General features: G+C 36.3%; 1 protein-coding gene across 1 annotated transcript in view; it reads left to right on the forward strand.

The window, feature by feature from the left end:
- IRAG2 (inositol 1,4,5-triphosphate receptor associated 2) overlaps positions 1-21609 on the forward strand; it is a gene marked incomplete at its 5' end in the record, with an annotated part of 82057 nt that overhangs the window by 57932 nt on the left and 2516 nt on the right. The window contains 13 exons of the mRNA XM_079775529.1: positions 3270-3316; positions 3426-3490; positions 5536-5606; positions 8182-8239; positions 9524-9587; positions 9673-9700; positions 9949-10089; positions 14500-14634; positions 17157-17304; positions 18423-18466; positions 20145-20207; positions 20326-20375; positions 20636-20737. Of these exons, the coding sequence (XP_079631655.1) occupies positions 3270-3316; positions 3426-3490; positions 5536-5606; positions 8182-8239; positions 9524-9587; positions 9673-9700; positions 9949-10089; positions 14500-14634; positions 17157-17304; positions 18423-18466; positions 20145-20207; positions 20326-20375; positions 20636-20737 (1016 nt within the window). The remainder of the gene's footprint in view (positions 1-3269; positions 3317-3425; positions 3491-5535; positions 5607-8181; positions 8240-9523; positions 9588-9672; positions 9701-9948; positions 10090-14499; positions 14635-17156; positions 17305-18422; positions 18467-20144; positions 20208-20325; positions 20376-20635; positions 20738-21609) is intronic.

A 21609-nucleotide genomic window follows, 5' to 3' on the forward strand; every position in this document is an offset into this window, starting at 1 on the left:
GGATGCTGGCTGGAATGGGGGTGACTTTTGAAGCTGGAAGAAAAGAGCACAATTGTGGAAAGTTTTGCTGAGTTATCTCCCACCCCCGACTCCACATGCACAGATACCCTGAGGGGCTGTGTCTCCAACTTTCATTAACGATAACCCTAAACTTGAAAAAAAAAAGTTTCTTTTGTCTGGTTATTCTTGTAAGAAAGGGAAAAAAATTTGGTAGACCAAATTTATGAAAATCTGGGTTTGAGATATGTTTTATATTGGTTTGTTTCTGATCAGTGAGATTTATACAGATTAATAAATTGGAGCAATATCCAATTGCTTACCTTGTAATTATTCCAAAACAATGCAGTAATGTATCACTACCAAATATATGACATTTCTCCAAAATCTCATAATTATTATTTATTTAATATATATTTTATGTTTATCGAAAGGCTTCTCATTAAAAATGTTTCACATATGAGGGTTAGGACAAAAGAGAGGCTTATGAAGAGGTTCTGACAAATGAGACATTTGTAATATGATGGAGACAAACTATATTTTTGCTATATTCATTATCTTGACACTAAATAATTTGACTTTTTAAAAAATCAAAGCGTGCAAAATGGTGGGTTCTTTTCCATATTGGAAACTAGTTTAATTAAATAAGAAATAACTACATTCTCTTTCATACTTCTTAAATTCAAACTCAAGTATCCATGACCCTGATAGATACAAGATGTCTCTTTCTGACTAAATTAACTTTTAGTTCGTGCAATATAATTATTATTACATGTAACAAACATTGTTAATTATAGCACAATAATAAGTGTTATTTCAAGCTACACATAACAAATTTTTATATGTTAGGGTTTGAGAAAAGGGCCTGATTTTTATTATTGTTAAGGAATCATTCTTTGCTGACTTTTATGAAGTACGATACTCAATGAAACTGAAAGATATTTATTTTTTATCTTTATAGCTTTATTTCTTATATATATTGGAATATAGTTAAATAAGCATACAGTAATTACTAATTCAAACTTATTAAATATTTTTAAGGATAGGGCCATCATTATTTAACTACCCAGAGTATAAGGTACAATTTCTCTACAAAATTTAATTCAAATATTACCCCACTCTGTCCTGTTCTGTGTATATTACTTTCCTCTGTGGAATGCTGCCTGTAATATATGAAGTATTTGTTTTATGTATTTGTCTTCCTGACTGGCCTACGAGCTCTCCTGGGACAAGAGCTGTGTTTTTGTGTGTCACTGTTCCTAGTACAAAGTGGGCCTTTGATGATAGTTGTTGAATTAAATTAAACTGATGTCATGAGGGGCTTTAGTCTGACCCATATAATCTGACCCAAAGATATTTAAAGCAGAGAAGAAATGAAATAAAAGGGAGAGGATTCCTCAGTATTAATATGTAGGAGAATTAGATATCAATTCTAGCTTTGCAAAGTTTGTGGAGTTTTCTAAACATTTGAGGTGAACATTTAAAAAATTTATATTTAAATAATCTGCCAATCTAAGACAATAATTGGAAGTCTTTGCCTCCACAATGCCTGGGTTAGGGTATCTCAGAGATAGTTAGTGAGGGGGTTTTTTTTGTGTGTGTTTGTTGTTGTTGTTATTAATCCTCACCCAAGGAAATTTTTCCATTGATTTCTTAGAGTGGAAGGGAGGGGGAGAGACAAAGAGAAACATTGATGTGAAAGAGACACATCAATTGGTTGCCTCCCACATGTGTCCTGACCAGGGCCAGGGATAGAGCTTGTAACCAGAATCGAATCCAGGACTCTTCCATCTGCAGGCCAACACTTTATCCACTGAGCCAAACCATCTAGGACTCAGAAACAGTTTTGTTTACAGGGGAGAGGACACTATATTTATTTTGATCCGGGTTTACATGCTGACACCACCATTCTGAATATTCCTGGAAAATTCATTTATTCATTGGCTTTACTTTCCTTACCTGAAATAAGTAAATCTTTTCTTGTTAAAACCCATTGCATCTGATTGTTGGGAAATTAAATGAGATGATACATAAAAGGGCTTTTGTAAATTTTAATGTGCTCAACAGATAGATGTAAGCTGCTGTTATATGCTGGGTAACTACATATTCAGCAAACTCTTGCTAGACCTTCACTTTTTCTGTGGCTATGGTCAGGTCTATTTTGGATGGATTCTAACTGCTGTGTATGATACCCAGCATCCTGCCACTGAAACCTGTTGTTGGTTGTGGCAGTTAATACGTTTTATGTTTGATTATGGAATACTTTAAATGTGTCCATTTTTTACATTGTGCAGGTTGTGTGTTTTTTAGACGGCTTTTTAAAGTATTTTTTTAAATTAATTTCAGAGGGAGAGGGAGAGAGAGATAGAAACACACCACCTACTGGGGGCCAAGCCTGCAACCCGGGCATGTAACCCAACCAGGAATCGAACCATGACCTCCCGGTTCATAGGTCAACACTCAACCACTGAGCCATGCTGGCTGGACCTGTGCAGGTTTTTGATATGTCCAAATAATTTCAGTTTTACTCAATTTTAATTTACTTTCCTAAATAGATCAGATAATAATGAAAATAAGCTTATTAGAAAATCTTATTATTACAGAGAAACCTATGTTCTACTGTATATTTTGAAATAGAATAAGTGAAGTCATCAACCCTAATGTCCCAAAGTTCCCCCCAAATTAGGAACTCCTGATAGAGACTGAGTTCAAATGAGATCATTTGGCCAAGCAGGCAGGGACTTGTTAAGCCATTTGAGCACCTAATAATGGGTGCTGCCTTAGATGGAATCCTTCAGATCTTTGAGAATTTGATTCAGTTTAAAGTGTCTGATCTGTCAAGCTAGAAAATTGAGAACCATTTTAAAATCACCAGGTCAAAAGTTTTAGGTTGAATAATATCTCCATAAATAGAAATGTTTTATGTCCACATTGAATGTTCTGTTTAAAGAAAACTTGACTTAAGTCCACGAAACAAATTATCTGCCCTTTATGTTTAGAATTTGTTTTGCCCAAGAATTTGTCAGCTTTTATTTAAATATTAGATGTGGAAGTATACTTCAAGTTGGATTTTTTTGCAAGTACAGCTTTGAGGAAGTAGGCTAATCAATCTGCCTTGTGTAATCCCATTTCCATATCCTCTCCAAAAGAGCTAAGTAAATATGGGTTCATTTAAAATTATATGAAAGTGTTTGCTTAAAACCACCTTTCTGGAATGGAAAATGTCAAATTGTTGGACTTATTTCTACTTTTCCCTTTTTTTTCCCCTTAAGGAGAATGGTATTGAACGCTTGAATTCTGAGAGCCTGCCACAGTCCAGGTTTGCCTTGTCTGTTGTATGTGTGTGAATTTGTATGCATATTCAATTAATTTTTGAGAGATTTCTTTGGACCTGACACCTCAAAATATTTCTTCCACTCTTTTGGCAGAGATTATACCACACTATCATCTCCTGGACACACGCCATCCACTGAGAGTACTGTAACTTCAAGTGGTGAGTGGACTCGGAAAAGATATCAACATAGAGTGTTAGTATTATAACTGTGAGCTTGATGTCCTGTGACCTGCTGACGTGTGTGCAAATGAGAAGAACATAGGCAAATACTTTTGCATAGTATCCGTGCTCTTAGTTTCTTCCTGTTGATAGATTCTGGGTCAGAAACTTTGAATAAGGCTTTTGGTTACCTTGCTTGTAAATCACTCTGTGAGGAAAAAGAAGGATAGATCAGATTCTGCTAAGATAAAAGTCAAAGGTAAGCTCTTAAAGGGATCAAGTATGGTTTCCAACCTGAAACACTAAGCAGACCTATAAGCTAGTAGAGTAACTGTTCTCAGTTGCATTATTTTTTTAAAAGAATTTGAAGACTTAGTATAGAGAAATTAAGTCCAAGAGATGACTATTGCCTTTACTATGGTAATGTTACCAACCTTTTTTTTTTCAATTTTGTATACAAAACCAAAATTACAATATATTCAATAAAATTTTCTTTATGGCAAAGATTGATTAGCCACAACTGGGTCTCGACTTTGGCTCAGATGTAGAATCTGAGCCAAAGGAAATTCCAGAACCCTAATTAGAATCTATTAGGTTATGAGATAGAGCAATTAGTGATGGTCCATTCAGGAGGCAAAAGAACTAACTAGATGACATGTTAGATCCTTTCTGCCACTTGACTCTGGAAACAAAGTAGTTACTATCTACCATTCCCAGTGAGACACCACTTACTGTAAATAATATGGAGGGGAATTTGCCAATATGTACCAAAATGTTAAATGTGCACATCTTGTGATATAACAATTTGATTTCAGGGAATTTATCCTATAGATCTACAAGTACACACATACAATATGACATGTATGAATTTTATTTTCTGTATTATTGTCTGTAATAACAAAATATTGAAAACAAGTTAACTATCAGTAGGATAGAATACTAGTTAATATATTTTGACATATCCATGTAATGAAATACTTATATGGATCCATAAAACATATATAAGGAACCTGTTTTCTTGGAAGGTTAGCAAAGAACTATTGTTTCTTGAAAAAGGAAACCACACACATCAATAATTATGTATTACATGTAAAAATTTGTAAAAAAAAAAAAAAGAAAGAGAAAAAAGTTTTTATGTATGTATAAAATATCTTTGTAAGGGTAGATAAAACAACAGAAAGTGGGTTTCTGTATGGCATGTGAAACATTTTACATTTTTAAATGTATGGTCCATATGAATCTATTATCTGTCTTAAAACTTAAAGAAAAATGAAAATAAAATTTCCATAGGGGAAAAATGTATATCCCTGAAGAAAGTGTTTACCATTTTTTTCTTATTTCCATAAAAATTTGAAAATATAACACATTTTTCAACTATTTTTTTTCTTAAAAAAAAAAGGAATAAAACCTACCTATAGCTATTAACTGTTGTGCCTACACTGAGCTAAATTCAGGACAATGGATCCTGTGAAGAGGAAAATCATTATTAAGTATATTACAATGCAAATAAAGTACACAGAAATAAAGGGAAATTACAAAAAGGAATGGCATAATTTAAGTCATCTTCTCTTCTTAGTTTGATAACATTTTATTTAGAAAGATACATATTTTAGAAGGCTATCTTTTGTTATCAGCCTTAGGTATGTAATTTTCGAAAACCTGTTTGTCAGGCTATAAAAAAGCTACTAAGCTACTAATTGCCCATCCTTCCTTCATCCAGTTTCTATAATTATACTAGTAATGTGTTTGTTTTTTAACAAAGCAGCAGCAGCCTTTAAAAATATATTAAAATCTGGAGTATTTGAAGGCCATTTATACAGATGTTAATTTCTACTGATTATATGGCTAGCTTCCCTGGGAACCTCAGCTTCTCTAGTCTTGATTCTGAATCAATGGACACCTTTAAAGTTATGCAGTATGAATTTATCTAACATGTTAAGGCTTGTGCTACTCACTAGTCTGCTCATATTGCCACCCTCAGTATTTCTTCCTCTTTTATTTGATACAGCTCCCCAACTGTTTAGTGTGTTTTCTTTTTCTCATAGACACAAGTCCAGCTCATGAGAATATTGCACTCCAAAGCTCTGTGAATGAGAACAAAACCATGTTAAATCTGGTAAGGAAATATACATGAGTTAACAATGAAAGCAATGATATATTACAATGGTGGAACTGTTCCTTTAAGTTTGCAAAATACTCTTAAAAGCATTATCTCATTTTCTCCTTTCAAAATATCATGGGGTTAGAGAATGTAAGTATACAAATATTTTATAAAGAAGTTGAGGCCAAAGCATCCCTGTGACTTGTCCCCGTTCACACAGCAGAGTCTTTAATTCACTCATTTACTCTTCAAAGGTCTACTGAAAACAAGCCCAATATCAATCAGTAGAGGACTTTTAAAATAAGCGAAGGCACAATAAACAAGGTTGAATAAAACACTGATATCTATCTTAAAGGTATGTTCTAACTAGGGGAAGAAGCACACAGTTACTCCGTAACTGGAGTGTGATTAGTGATGTGAAAGGAAAATGCTTGGGGTGAGAGGCCAAAAGGGATGTCATGGTGGAGATATGAACACAATAGCATGAGAGGAAGGAGGGAGTAAGAAGAGGAGAATTTGTGGAAATAAAGTTTCAGGCCAATGTGAGACATCAATAGTTTGTAAGGAGATTTTATATGTGACTATAAACCCATTTTCTTAAACTTGCCAATGGGACTTTTAGAAGCAGATACACACTTGTGAGTTATCAGCAAAGAACCAAGTATGTGGATCAGATTTCCCAAGGATTTGGCAGTCAGGAAGAGAGCACTGAGGATAATTAACTCCCAGTGATTCCATTTTCTTTTTTTTAAAATATATTTTATTAATTTATTACAGAGAGGAAGAGAGAGGGATAGAGAGTTAGAAACATTGATGAGAGAGAAACATCGATCAGCTGCCTCCTGCACACGCCCTACTGGGGGTGTGCCCGCAACCAAGGTACATGCCCTTGACCGGAATCGAACCTGGGACCCTTGAGTCCGCAGGCCGACGCTCTATCCACTGAGCCAAACCGGTTTCGGCTGATTCCATTTTCTAATATGAGAAGGCAATGCAGAGGAGTCTGAGGAGAAGGTGCAGTGATAGGGAGATGATGGGAGAGCAGAACCAAGGGAAGAGACATCTTTAAGAAAGAGGGGATAATGGATTGTCTTAGACGCCACAGTGAAGTCAAGTAAGACAAAGACTGGAGAATATCCACGGGGTTTGGCAGTAGGGAGTTCACGGGTAACTGAGAGGGCAGTTTTCTTGGTGTGTTGGATATAGGAGCAGAGCAGTTCATTGTTGACCAATGGGACACAGAGAACTGGAAACAACCATGGACAACTCCTCCCAGAAGTGTGGCCATGAAGGGCAGGAGAGGGAGGAAATGCCATAGCTGGAAGAGGTCATGGGGTTGAATGAGGACTCAGAAAACTTAAGAATATTTAAATGTTGACAAGAACGATCCAGTGCTTTACCTGTAGTGTTGCAATTGCTACATTTTATCGGTCTTAGTTTCAACTGCCTGAAAAATTATATGATATGGTTATCAATGGCTCTACCAAGGAAATTTGACTTAGACTTATTTTTATGGAAAATTTCTAAGAATGTTGAATAATCCTACATAATAAAAAGGCAATATGCAAATTGCATCACTCCGCTACGCCCACGATTGGGCCGGCTGGAGGCACGGGGGGCGGGACTCAGGGTGGCCGATTGGCTGGCGGTAGGAGCAGGGGGCGGGGACTCGCGAGTCCCCGACTCCCGCTCCTCCCACCGGTGGTTAGGCCAACGCTGCGGAAGGACCCATGGGGCCGGCGGAAGACGCTGGTGGTGGCCGATTGCGTGGCTGCTGGCAGCAGTTTTCCGCCAGCACCAGTTTTCCTCTGGCCACCCGCCGATCGCCCCGGATCGGAGTTCCTCTCGGGGAGGTGCTCTGATCGGCGGGTGGCCAGAGGTAAACTGCTGCTGGCGGAAAACTGCTGCCGGCAGCCAGGTGAAAGTCTATTGCACGAAACTTCGTGCAACGGGTTTCTAGTTATTATCATAAAATGATTGCATGCCTACAGATTTCCCATTAGATTGCCCAGGCAGTGCAATATAACCCTCTTATTGTGGAGATTCTTGTTGTATAGACACATTTGTAAGACAGTTGATCAGTGACCTTCACATAAATTCATATGGAGTAAAAGCCGAACAGCACAATCTTGGCCGTTATTTTTGCCGCAGTTTCTCCAATGACCCACTGCATGCAATAGTCCTAGAACAACCCTCCTTTCCCTCTTCATCCGTCCTCTCCTGCCTCTCCATCAGGCTTCAGCATGTTCCATGTCAGCAGAGACTTTCCATGCTACTCCGGACATGGTGTCTCTCTTCTTCCTCTGCCATGCACCTACTTGTCTAGATCCATTATTTAGCCATTCATCCTAGTTTGCTTTGTGGTAACTTGTATCCTGTTTGCAGTTTTTCACATATTTCTGTCCTTCATGCTGCAACTAGATTGGAAACCTCCCTGGAGCCAGTCCTGTTTCTTCTTTAACCCTAGTACAGTTTAATGTGTTTTGTTTTGTTTTAGTGTTTTGACCAGGTAGGGTTAGGGGAGGACAGGAAGTTGGTTATAAAGGCTACCCTCTTTATGTACAACAATAAAATCTCTCTATGATTTTAGGAAGCCAAAGAGGAAACAAAAACAATAGATGAGCCTAGAAAAGAATGTGTCGCAGGAGGTAAGGAATATTCTCTCTGAACCCCCATCTGAACTTTTTTTCCCCTGCCTGGCATGTTTATGGGTGAAATCTTAGTACAGATGTGGCATCTACAAATTGTGCATCACTAGATAAAATTAGCCAATAGAACTGATTCTTGATTCCATTTGTATTGTGTTAAAAAAGTTACATTCATGTTGCCACTGATTGTTAGACCCCAGAGGACTACTGCCCTGTTGTGGACTAAGAACCACGCCAATGTTGGGAGTAAATTCTAAAAGTACACAAGCCAGTATTGAAAGAACAAGTGCTCTAAGCTTCCCTCCCCATTTCACCTTTAATGGGAGGGAGTAGTGGGCAGAATTCAGGCTTTGGGGTCACACAGACACTGTACTGGGTCAGTCTCTGACTAGCTTTGACTTTGGGAAATTATTTAATTTGAGTCTTAATTTCCTCATCTGCAAAATGGAAAAGATGAGTAAAAAGATATTACCCTTTATTGAGGGCATTCTATATGCTAAATGCTTTATGTACATAGTTTTATGTAGGTCTCCCAGATATCTATGTGTGGTAGGTAAACTGTGATTCGGTTTCCTAGTCTGTGAACTGGAGATAATAACAGTATCTATCACAGAAGTTTTACTGTGAGGATTGAATAAATTGTGTTTGAAGCACTTAGAAAAGTGTTAGGCAGAGAAGTTGTCATACAAGTTAGCTACTATAGAACAATAATATCATCCTTATTTCGTAAATGCTCTGATGAAGTTGTTACTTTTCCTCCTTGCGAATTTGTCATTAAGAGTGTCACTAGTACATATAAAGAGCTTTGCTTGGGACTGGCATGTAGTAAACCTGTGATTGAATGGTTGAGACCATGTGTATTGTTGATGTTGTTGTTATCAGTATCAGTATTATTATTATTACACTATTATTATTCTTACTACTAGTACTACAATCACTATTACTCTTGCTGCTGCTATTCTAACTTTGCTGTGAAAGAGAACCAGGGCACCAGAGGAAGGTATGCATTTAGCCACAGGATCAAGTCAAACATCCAAATTCAGAGAGAAAAATTGAGCTGTCTCTCGATTCAAAGACTATTCATCCACATGCTGAATGAATAACATAGCGTAACATTAAGCTATGTTTCAGCAAATGCATTGTTAGCTAGCTATCATCTCAGACATACTTCAATGAAACACCTTTGTTAGTGAAGAGAGGACATAACATTTTATTGAATGTGCCTTTAGCTGTTGCTGTTAATAAGCCTTTTTAACCAAATAATATCTTACTGTCTTTTAATAGACGCTGCTGTTTCCTCTCCTCCTGTAACCACTGTGAAATTGGTTAACTTTAAACAAAGTGACAAGTAAGCTCTTCTTCACATAGCATGCTAACGTTTTTTGCTTTTCTGTTGAATTGTGTTTGAATAACTTCTTTGTCTTATCCTACAGCATTTCCGCAAATGAGAAGGAGGTAGAGGTGAGTTTAATGTAAATATTTTTTATTTCAACTTTTAAAAAGTGTTTCAGACTCATGTGCGTATAGTCGCTTCATGCTTTTGCACAGCTGTCATACACTTGGTAATGACCAAGTGCAGGTAAAGTCTTGCGTGTCAACACTATGTTGCTGAGAAGAGAAAGAAATGCCTCAGTATAATTCAGTATTAAACTGAGATATTTGACTACATCCAATTTTCTCCCTTCACCCTCATGTTAATTTGACAACAGGCCGAATTTCTCAGATTATCTTTGGGATTTAAGTGTGACTGGTTCACCTTAGAGAAAAGACTGAAGCTTGAAGAAAGAACCCGTGACTTGGCAGAAGAAAATTTGAAGAAAGAAATCACTAACTGTGTGAAGCTGTTGGAGGTAAGAATCACATCTGGGGACTGTGCAATGTTTTCAAAATTACATATGAGTTTACTTATTTGACTGAAGCTAACACCAAGTACCAAGCACTCCCAGTGTGAATTAATAGGAGGTAAGAATTCAGAACCAGGGTAAAATAAAAAAAGATTCAATAATAGGAGAGAAGAATAAACAAACAATAAATGCCTTTTAAATTGGTCCTATGAGTTCTCTGACTTCTCTCTGGATTTTCAAGTAGATTTCAGGCAGAAAAGTTATCAGACAGAAAGTTGAGAAATAGGAGATAATATCGATTTCAATATTCAAAGAAAAGAATCAAAAGTCCATTTCCATTTAATTAACTAAAAAAAAAAAACATAGAGAGAATGGGTCTTGTCAGATGGTGGGCAAGCCCTCTGTAAGGTTACAGAGCAGTGTAACAGCTACTATTCCATTTTGGGAAGTCACCATAAATATAGAGATGGGTTGGGAAATTAAGAGGGCTAATTGTGGGAAAGAAAAATAAAAGTTTAGAAACCATATTCTATATTTTTTATTGTGGTAAAAGACACATAACAAAATGTACCATGTTAACCATTTTAAGTGTATAGTTCAGAAGTGTTACCTATATTTACATTGTTGTGAACAGATACTCAGCTCTCCCTTCCCCCTCTTCTCAGCCCTAGTAACCACTGTTGTATGAATTTGACTAATTTAGTTACCTCATATAAGTGGAATCATACAGTACTTGTCTTTTTGTAACTGACTTATTTCACTTAGCATAATATCTTCAAAGTTAATTCATGTTGTGGCATCTGACAGGGTTCCCTTCCTTCCTAAGGCTAAATAAAATATTCCATTTGTGTATACGCCACATTTCGTTTATTCATTTATTGATGGACATTTGGGTTGCCTCTATCTCTTGGCTATTGTGGACATTGCTGCTATGAACAAGGGTGTGCAAATATCACTTTGAGAACACTGCTTTCAGTTATTTTAGAAATATTCCCAGAAGTGGGATTGCTGGATCATATGGAGTTCAAGTTTTACGTTTTTTGAGGAGCAACCATATTGTTTTGCATAGTGGTTACATCATTTTACAATCCTACCAGCAGTTCACAAAGGTTCCAATTTCTTCACATCCTGGCCAACGGGTTATTTTCTGATTTTTTTTTTTTCATGGTAGCCATCCTAATGGGTGCAAGGTAGTATCTATTGTGGGTTTTTTTTATTTGCCTTTCCCTGATGATTAGGTTTGTTGAGCATCTTTTCATATGCTTGTTGGCCATTTGGATATTATTTTGGGGGCAAAAATGTCTATTTAGGCCCTTTGTCAAATTTTCAATAAGATGTGTGATTTGCAAATACTTTCTCCTATTCCATAGGTTGCCTTTTCACTCTGTCCTTTGATGCACAAACGTTTTTAAGTTTGATGTATTACTGTTGGTCTATTTTTGCTTTTGTTGTCTGTGCTTTTGGTGTCATATCCAAGCAATCATTGCCAAATCCAACGTCATTAATCTCTATCCTATATTTTCTTCTGGAGTTACATAGTTTGGGGTTTTTAATACATTTTGAGTTGATTTTTATATATAATGTGAGAGTCCCACTTCACTTTTTTGCATGTGGCTATTCAGTTTTTCCAACGTTATTTGTTGAAGAGTCTGTCTGTTCCTCATTGTGTACTCTTGGCACCATTGCCAAAGAGAATTTGACCATATATGTGTACGTACGTTTATTTCTGGGCACTCTATTCTGTTCCATTGATCTATATGTCTTTCTTTATGCCAGTACAATTTTGATTACTGTGGCTTTGTAATGTTTTGAAAGCATGAAGTACGAGTCCTCCAAGTTCTTTTTTTTTTTTTTAAGTTGTTTTGGCTATTTGGGGTCTTTTGAGATTCCATATGAATTTTGGATGAATTTTTCTATTTCTGCAAAACATTCCATTGAGGTTTTAATAGAGATTGCATTGAATCTGTAGACTGATTTTGGTAGTATGGACATCTTAACAAATTGAAGTCTTCCAATTCATGACGCAGGATGTCTTTATTTATGTGTCTTTAGTTTCTTTCAGCAGTGTTTTGCAGTTTTTAGTGTACAAATCTTTACCTCCTTTGTAAGATTTATTCCTAGGTATTTTATTCTCTGTGGTGCTATTGCAAATGAAATTGTTTTCTTAATTTCATTTTTTATTGTTCACTAGAGGTGTGGTGCATGACATTTGTGCACTGGAGGGGGGGCAGTCCCTCAGCCTGCCTGCATCCTCTCACAGTCCAGGACTCCTTGGGGGATAACCTCCAAGGGGTCCTTAACACTGTGGCGGAGGCAGGAGAGGCTTCTGCCACGGCTGCTGTGCTCCCCAGCCGTGAGCCTGGCTTCTGGCTGAGTGGCCCTCCCCCTGTGGGAGCGCACTGATCACCAGGGGGCAGCTCCTGCATTGAGCATCTGCCCCCTGGTGGTCAGTGCATGTCGTAGCGACCGGTCATTCCGCTGTTGGGTCGATTTGCATATTAGGGTTTTATTATATAGGATTGTTAGTGTATATAAATGCAATTAGTTTTTGTATGTTGATTTTTATCTTACAACTTTGCTAAATTCATTTATCCTAACAGTCTTTTGTGGAATCTTTGGGGTTATATTATAGAAATGATTTTACTCCTTCCTCTCCAATGTGGCATTTTATTTCTTTCACTTTCCTAATTGCTCTAGCAAGGACTTCCAGTACTAAAATGCATAGAAGTGGTGAGAGTGGGCATCCTGCTTTGTTTCTGATCTTATAGAAAAAAATTTGTATTTCACCATTGAATATTATGTTAGCTGATGGCTTTTCATCTATGGCCTTTATTATATTGAGGTAGTTTCCTTCTATTTCTAGTTTTTTTGAATGTTTTTATTATGAAGCGTGTTAAATCTTGTCAAATATTTCTCTGCAATAATTTAGATGATAATGTAGTTTTACCTTTTAATCTTTTAATGTGGTTTATTGCATCAATTGATTTTTATATGTGAAACCATCCTTTATTCCAAGAACAAACCTTACTTGGCCATATAGGTACAACCCTTTTAATGTGCTGTTGAATTCAGTTTGCTAATATTTTGTTGAGAATGTTTACATAAGTATTCATAAAGGAATACTTAATTTTCTTGTAGTCTGGCTTTGGTATCAGTGTAATAATACTGGCTACAAAGAATTATCTTGCAAGTGTTCCCTCCTCTTTAATTTTTCTGAAAGAGTTTCAGAAGGATTGGTGTTAATTCTTTAGTTGTTTGGTAGAATTCTACAAAATTCTGGTACTGGACTTTGTTGGGATATTTTTGATAACTCTTTCATCTCCTTACTAGTTATTGATTTATTCAAATAGTCTATTTCTTCATGATTCCGTTTTGTTAAACCATTTCCATTGGCTGAGAACTAATATCTGCTCTTCCCTTCACAATTAAGGTGGTTTTTTAAACTACCAAGGAAATTATGTGTTTGCTAATGGCTATTCCAATTGATTAGCTACTCATACATATCTGTCTGCTTCAGAAGTGTCTGCCATTCATTGAACACCTACTGTGTGGCAAACAACTGGCATCTATTACCTCTCATGTCACAGGATTCCTGGAAAGGAGATATAATTGTCTTTTCCTGACAGATGAGGAAATAGTAAATCAGAAAGTTTGACACTATAACCTTTCTAGAATTAGGGTGCAATTTACAGTCAGTAGTACCTTATAATTTTATTGGCAGAACTTTTTATTTATTTGCTCTACAAAGTGTATGGTGTTTTAGATTGGGGCAAGTCTTCAAAATGTGCTCATGATCACACAGCTAGGGAGCAGTAGCTTGTTGGCTTCCAAACTTGCTGTTCTTAATTCTGTCCCTACCCCAGTGAGAAGAATGTTCTTCCAAGAGGAAGGCCATCATGTTGGATGAAGGGCACAGATTTGAGAGAAATATTCATATGGCAATGAAGGCATACCCACATAATCAGCCCAGTCACTTTGTCATCAATGGAAGAGCAAGTGTAGTAGTCAGAACCATATCTAATTTCAGTATATTTCCATTACTTTTCTTAAAAGTTAAAACTATGCTCCTCAGATAATATACTCAACTCATTTATAAGCATATGTCTTTACCATTACCAATTACGCCCATTCCATTGTAGAAGAAAAATATAAATACACATAAAGGTGGGGCAAATTTGAGAATTAAGAAGGGATCAAGAATAGATATAGAAGGCTTTTGAGCCCCTGCATAGGTCTACTTGATAGCCAATAAAAGTGTTCATATTTCAGTATCTTTCATTATTGGTCTTAGCAGTGCTTTTCATTCTTCACCAAGAAAATTGAGATTTGACTATTGTCTGCTCTTACAATATAGTGTTAGAATCGCTTGCTGGATTTGGGGCTTGGATGCTTCCTAATGCCTTGCTTTCTGTGCAGTTGTTAACGCCTCTTTGTGAAGATGACAACCAGGCTCAGGAGATCATCAAGAAGCTGGAGAACAGTATAACGTTCCTCAGCCAGTGCACACTACGAGTGGCCAGTAGGGCTGAGATGTTGGGAGCCATTAATCAGGTAATCTTTTTCTATTTCTGTAGTTATAATGAAATTACAAAAATGATTATTTTCCCTGAAATTATAGATTATAGTTCTAAGGATAAGTTTTAGAAAACTCTTCTTTATTGTACAAGACATATATATTTCATATGGAAAAATGAAAAATGGCATATGTGAATAAAAATGTAAAAGAGAATATCTCATAATAGTATTAGCCAGTGACAGTCATTATAAAAATTTTGTTATACTTTTTTAGACACTGCCTTCATAAAGTGTTATAATCTGCTTCTTTTTCACTCAACATATAGCACAGATAGCTTTCTATGTGGTATAAATTCATAAGTGTCATTATTTTATGGTTTGTTTGAATAGATCATAAATTATCTAACCAACCCCCTATATTTGGTCATTTCAGAATATACTTGATATTTTGTTCTTGTAAACACTACTACAATAAATATCCTCATATATGCAGCTTTGCCCACTTATTCATAGAGAAGTAGAATTTCAAATTTTCTTGTGGGCAAATGTAGGACAATTTTAATTTTTGTAATCTATACCTAAACAAATTTGTTAAAATATATTTTCCTAAGAAGGAGAAATTCAAGTGTAGAGATATTTTTAGTTTGATCATTTGTTATACACTTGTAATATCCTATTTCCTTTTCATCCCCTCACTATATAATAATATTGTTTTATGTTAAAGTTATGTATACATAGTTTTAAAAAGTTAAGTAGTTTTCCTGGCCAGTGTTGCTCAGTGGTTGAGCATCAACCCATGCCCCAAGAGGTCACAGATTTGATTCCCAGTCAGGGCATATGCCTAGGTTGCTGGCTCGATCCCCAACAGGGTATATGCAGGAGGCAGCCGATTGATGTTGATGTTTCTCTCTCATCAATGTTTCTCTCACTCCCTCTCCCTTCCTCTCTCTCTAAAACAAAACATATTTTAAAAAGTTAAGTAGTTCTATAAAGGCTTATTATCCCCTTTTCCACATTTAAAAGAAATAGCTTTCAACTCTTTGGTTTTTTTATTTATATCTCTAACATGCATATTCTATCACTGAGTGATTTATTTTCAGTTTTTAGATATGTGTTGATGTCCCACTGTGAGGATGAAGATGTAGTTCATCTATCAATCTGTTCCCTCACATCTTTTCACTGATTCTCACCTTGCTGTTGGCCTCTCTTTTCTCCTGACCAAGCTTAAACTCCACAGTCAAATGCAATATTCACTCCCTTGCATAAACCCCTCAACACTTTTCCCTTTCTTGCTTTACTCATTTAGAAAATCTACAATGCTTTTTAAACCCACTTCTCCACCTGCTCATACCTGCATAGATAGAAAACATCAGACCTATATACTGACTAGCTCTCTTGAAATTCATTATCATAAACTTCATGTGGGTCCATAAGGCCTCCCATGATTCACCCTCCCTCTCTTCTAAGTATCAACTTCACACTTGCTCCTTAAACTATCATCATCTCTTCCCTCTCTTCACTGTAAAAAAAATGTTTGTCATATTTTAAAATTCCAGACTTTTTTTTTTGTTTTCAGAATGCTTTTAACTAATACCTTATTCTTATTTCATAGATGCAATAATAATTTGTAACTCTCTGAAGATATTGGTTGTTTCCTTGAAGTTTTTGTTTTTCTCTGGTTTGTTTTCTCCAGCTTGCTTTTTCCTGTTCTTCTTTTGTGCTAGAGGCTTTCCTCCATCTTCTGATGGACCATTATACAGCTGATTGGGAGCTCTGTGTATGTTGAGTGGGGAGGGTTCTTGTTGGCCCTGAGCTTCGCACAAGCTAGGATGTTGCGTTGGAGTGCTCTCACTGCCAGCAGTTTTAGGACCCTCATCTTGGGATGTTAGATTCCTTCGAGAAAGATCTTCTAGCTGCCTGCCTTGAGGTATAAGCCTGGCTACCAGTGTTTGGAGCTTGAAGGGAGAATAAGGCTACGGATCTCATTATTCAGTATGTATGCAGATTTTTGCTTACATCCATTCGTTTCAGGATGAGCCACCATCAACTATCTCTTCCTACCCGACCCACAGACCCTCTTTAGTCTTTGTAGTTTTTCACCAAAGTGGTGGAAGGGTAGTTGCTCAGCTGGCTTGAGTAAGGGAGGGCATCTGTGGATCTAATCACTTTTTACATGGATTTTCAGTCATCTCTTCTGTTCACATTTCCACCATGGAGCTTAATTCCAGAGATGCCACTATCCCCTGGTCCTTTAGCACTTTCCTAGGTTGCTTCTAGGCTTTTCTTACTGCTTATTTTAGGGTTTAGCTTTTTCACGTCTTAGTCATTTACCAAGTGTCGTCCTAGTGGGCTTTCAAATTTGTATTGCTATTATATCTTCTGTTTTATTTGCCCTGGTGGACTCAGGCCTTTTTTTATTTTTAATAGAAATACCTTTGTTGGCATTTTAGTGGGATTTAGGGATAAAGATAAATGAATGTTTCTAATCACCATCTTTTAACTGGGTATCAAGAATAGTCTTTTCAATATAAATGTGTTTCTTTTTTTTTTTCTACTAGGAAAGCCGGGTTAGCAAAGCAGTTGAAGTAATGATTCAGCATGTAGAAAATCTGAAGAGAATGTATGCCAAAGAACACGCTGAATTAGAAGAACTGAAACAGGTTCTTTTGCAAAATGAAAGGTCTTTTAACCCTCTGGAAGATGAAGGTAATACAAATTTAAGATAATAGTGCCAGTTATGTTTTCCTAACATTCACCTTTTTCATTCTCTTACTACTTGTTAGGTCTTAAATATAAGACCCTTAGGTTAAAGTTATATTAAAAGACTAACTCATTCCTGTCATCTGCATAGCCAAAAGTAGGATGTCAGTTAGATAACAGGCTAGAGATAAGGATTCTTTGATAATTACATAAAAAATTCATTAAATCTGCCCTGAATGGTGTTGCTCAGTGGGTTTAACACTATCCCGTGCACCGAGAGGTTGCTGTTTTGATTCCTGGTCAGGACACATGCCTGAGCTGCAGGCTCAATCCCCAGTGGGGGGTGTGCAGGAGGCAGCCAATCAATGATGTTTCTCTCTCATTAGTGTTTCTCCCTCTCTCTCCTTCTCTCTTCCTCTCTTTCTGTAATCAATAAAAACATATTTAAAAAATTCATTGAATAAATTTAAATTGCTGAGATCAGAGAATATATATAATCCAACCCATTGAGTTGACCCTAGTGTTCTCCTACTTAGGATATGTTAAAATTGGTTCTTTCTCCACACAAAGTAAGGCAGAATAACTTAATGTTCTCATCAGTCATGGTTTTGTATTCCTCAAATAAGGAATAACCCTAGCATAGTAAAGCTGACTAATGAATTGGGAAATAGGAACACATGTAAGGCCATGGAAAATATCTTAATATAAGGTTTATATAAATCTTAGAATAGTTTCTGTTAAATATGCAGTATGAACTTCTGAGAATTCTTAATGATCTGTTCCTTCTTCAAGAAAAGTAACCATACTTGGTATCTTCTATCTGTAATTTTGGGTTCGTTTATTCAAAAGATATTCATTTAGTACCTACTATGTGCCAGGTCAGCATTCTGGACATATGTAGTAACATAGAGGGCTGTTTTCAGTTGGTTAAGGTGGCCATTTTTATGAATCACCAAATAAACAATAACCAAATATTTATACCATCAGCAGTCTTCAGGATCTTAAATATTTTCTGACCATTGTTGTTGTTTTTTGTTTGTTTTTTTTTGGTAAAGAATTAAGACCACTGCATTAACAGAAATTACAAATGTAGTTTCTAAAATGTGCAAATGTTTTTTCTTTAGATGACTGTCAAGTTAAAAAACGCTCAGCTTCTCTAAACTCCAAGGTAATTAATAATTCACCTACTGATTCCCTTTAAAGATGTCTATCAAATATTATAGGGGGCTGGTTTTTAAATATTTGAAGCAACATAGCTTTGAATGTAGATCATAAAACAATTAATTCATATGTATGCATATATGTGTGTGTATATTTGCTCAAGTGTATGCTTTTATGTTTCTTGTTATGTTGGTTTATCAATTAAGTGTGACTGGTGGTGAGAAGGAAGCTGTAAACAACAGTGTCTCTCATGTAAAATGGGAATTGGAACTAGGAAATCCACCAAAAGCAAAGTAGCTTCACAGAATTCACAGGGCCAGCCTCCTCCTCGCCAACTGCTTCATCCACTCAGCCCTCTGGTTCCACACTATGGGGTCAGAGACCTCTGCACTCCCAGGCACATTCCAAGAAAAAGACAGGTATTCCCTTGCCCTTTAAAAATAACTTCCTAGAAGTCCCAGATAACATTTCCCTTTTCACTTTAGTTGCACATAGGACTGGAAATACAGTTTTTTTATTCTGGAGGCTGTATGCCTAAGAATCAGGGAGCTTGAAAATCAGCTTGAAAATCAGGATTGCTCTTTCCACTCATGAGGAAAGAGAGAAGCACAGAAGTTAGTTGATTAGTTGTGATATATGTAAGTGGTAGAGCCATGACTGGGACCCAGGTTTCATGGACCACAGGTTGATATTCTTTTTTTTTTATTTTTTTTTATTTTATTGATTTTTTACAGAGAGGAAGAGAGAGGGATAGAGAGTTAGAAACATCGATGAGAGAGAAACATCGATCAGCTGCCTCTTGCACACCCCCTACTGGGGATGTGCCCGCAACCAAGGTACATGCCCTTAACCGGAATCGAACCTGGGACCCTTGAGTCCGCAGGCCGACGCTCTATCCACTGAGCCAAACCGGTTTCGGCAGGTTGATATTCTTGATGCTCAACTAACCTATGAAATTAATTTAGGGATAATGGTTTAAGAAAAGGATTCACATAAAACTTTATTTCCTACATTTAAAATATTTGTATTTTCTGAAGCTGTACTTACTCAAACTTTAAGAACCACATAATACTATATAACATTTTTTTTTCTGTGCAAGTCTCAAGGTTGATTGAAAAACACACCCATTCATTAAAATAATATGCCCATCCTTAAATACATTAAATGGGAAAAATGAAGAAATTTTAAAAAGCTAAAATATAGGTATATATTTAGCTCCTCTTAGTAGGGGAAAATCTTTCTGAAAGAAATGGTAACAAAAGAGAGGAAGAGATGAAGAGACTTGGCTGTATTAACAATGAAAACATTTTCTGCCCGAAATATCATGAACAAAGTTAATATGGGCAGAGATCATAAACAGGTGGTTCTCAGATGGTTATTTAACATAGAAAAAGTGTTGAATATTTTGCAAGTCAAATAAATGCAAACCTAAACAAGAAAGCTTATACTCTTTATTTGATTGGCAAAAATCAGACTCACCCAATGTTGAGGAAGGTGAAATGTAAATGAGTAGAATATTTCTGGAAGGCAATTTGCTCATAACAAAATCCTTTTTAAAGTGTTTACTATTTAACTCAGCAGTAGTCAAGTGCATGGATGCGTATGTACAAAGATACTCATCAGTGTTGCATACAAGTATAAAATAGTAATAATTTTCTAAATGTTTGTTTCCACCCTTTGAATAGCCATCTTCTCTTCGAAGAGTGACGATTGCCTCTTTACCCAGAAATATTGGCAATGCAGCAACGGTAAGCAAGTTTCTAAATGTTCTCACTCAAAAGCAAAGTCATTTTCATGTAAGAAAAATATATGAAATACTTCATTAAATTCATATTTTATCATTTCTTTAACACCTGAACTTTAAAGATGGCTGGGAAGGAAAACAATGACCGATTCAGTAGGAGGTCAAGCAGTTGGTAAGTATAATTATAGGGTTGCTCTTTGGGAACTTTACTAATTTTAACTGTGTTAAAATAAATGTATGAAATAAGTGATATAAGAATAATTATAAAAATTGTCATAATGAAATTTTATTTTTTTAAATAAGCGATATGCAAGTGCCAAGGAAATTAATTAGAATGAGTAACTTTTGTATTGAGTTAGGGAGTGGGAAATAAGTTAATAATGGGTATGGATATATTTGATTTGACAAGTGGATATGATCATCTTTGTATAGGCGTATTTTGGGGTCAAAGCAGAGTGAACACCGTCCCTCATTACAGCGGTTTATCAGCACCTATTCCTGGGCAGATGGTGAAGAAGAAAAATGTGAGCTAAAGTAGGTGAAGCGTGTGTTCGTTAACCTGATGTGAGCTGGGCATAAACAGTGGGGATCACTTTTATTCTGTGGAGATGAGATCAGTACTGCATCATCAAAAAGCTAATTCATTGTTTAAGACTTATAAACTGCAAAGCACTATATAAAAGCTATTTGTGAATACACTCTTGTAGGGCTCAGAACTACAAGGTTTTTGGTCTTAAGTTAGAAAAGGCCCTGTAATTTCCCAGATTTGTAAAGATAGTTTTTTTTTTTTCCTGTACAGGCAGGTATCTTGCCAGCAGGGATGGGTGTGTGGGGGGGCAGTGAATAAAGAGCCACAGAAGTAAAATGTGTATCTTTTAAAAAAAATACATGAATTATATATATATACCATAGGCACATATATATGTGATATATATATATTCCCTTTACATGAGTGAAGAGTAGGGGAAACATAAAACCCTACATGAATACTCTATATCTAGCAAGTTAAATAAAATATACTTCTATAGCACAAGGGAGAGAGGGCAGGAAGGAGAAACATGAACAAATGCCTCTAAATCCTTGGGTGACGTTGGACAAATTGCTTTAACCTTCCTTGGCCTCAGTTTCCTCATCTGCGGAGATCTTAATGAAATGATTTTATGTTCATGTTCTACATGTTCCTTGAGAGCCTAGTATGTGACAGACACTACATCAATCATAAGGGATATAGAGATGAGTAAGACATAGGGCCTACCTTTAAAGTTCTCCATGTTTTAAAATACTCCCCGGAGCCTGCTGCGTGTACTGAAAACTCTTAAGAGTTACCATAATTGATATTTACTGATCTGGGGTAGAAAAAAAACAAGAGTTTCCTTCAAAAGAGTACAATGTATTATTTGCTTTTT

This window comes from Cnephaeus nilssonii (genome assembly GCF_951640355.1).
Source record: "Cnephaeus nilssonii genome assembly, chromosome: 6".
NCBI lineage: Eukaryota > Metazoa > Chordata > Mammalia > Chiroptera > Vespertilionidae > Cnephaeus > Cnephaeus nilssonii.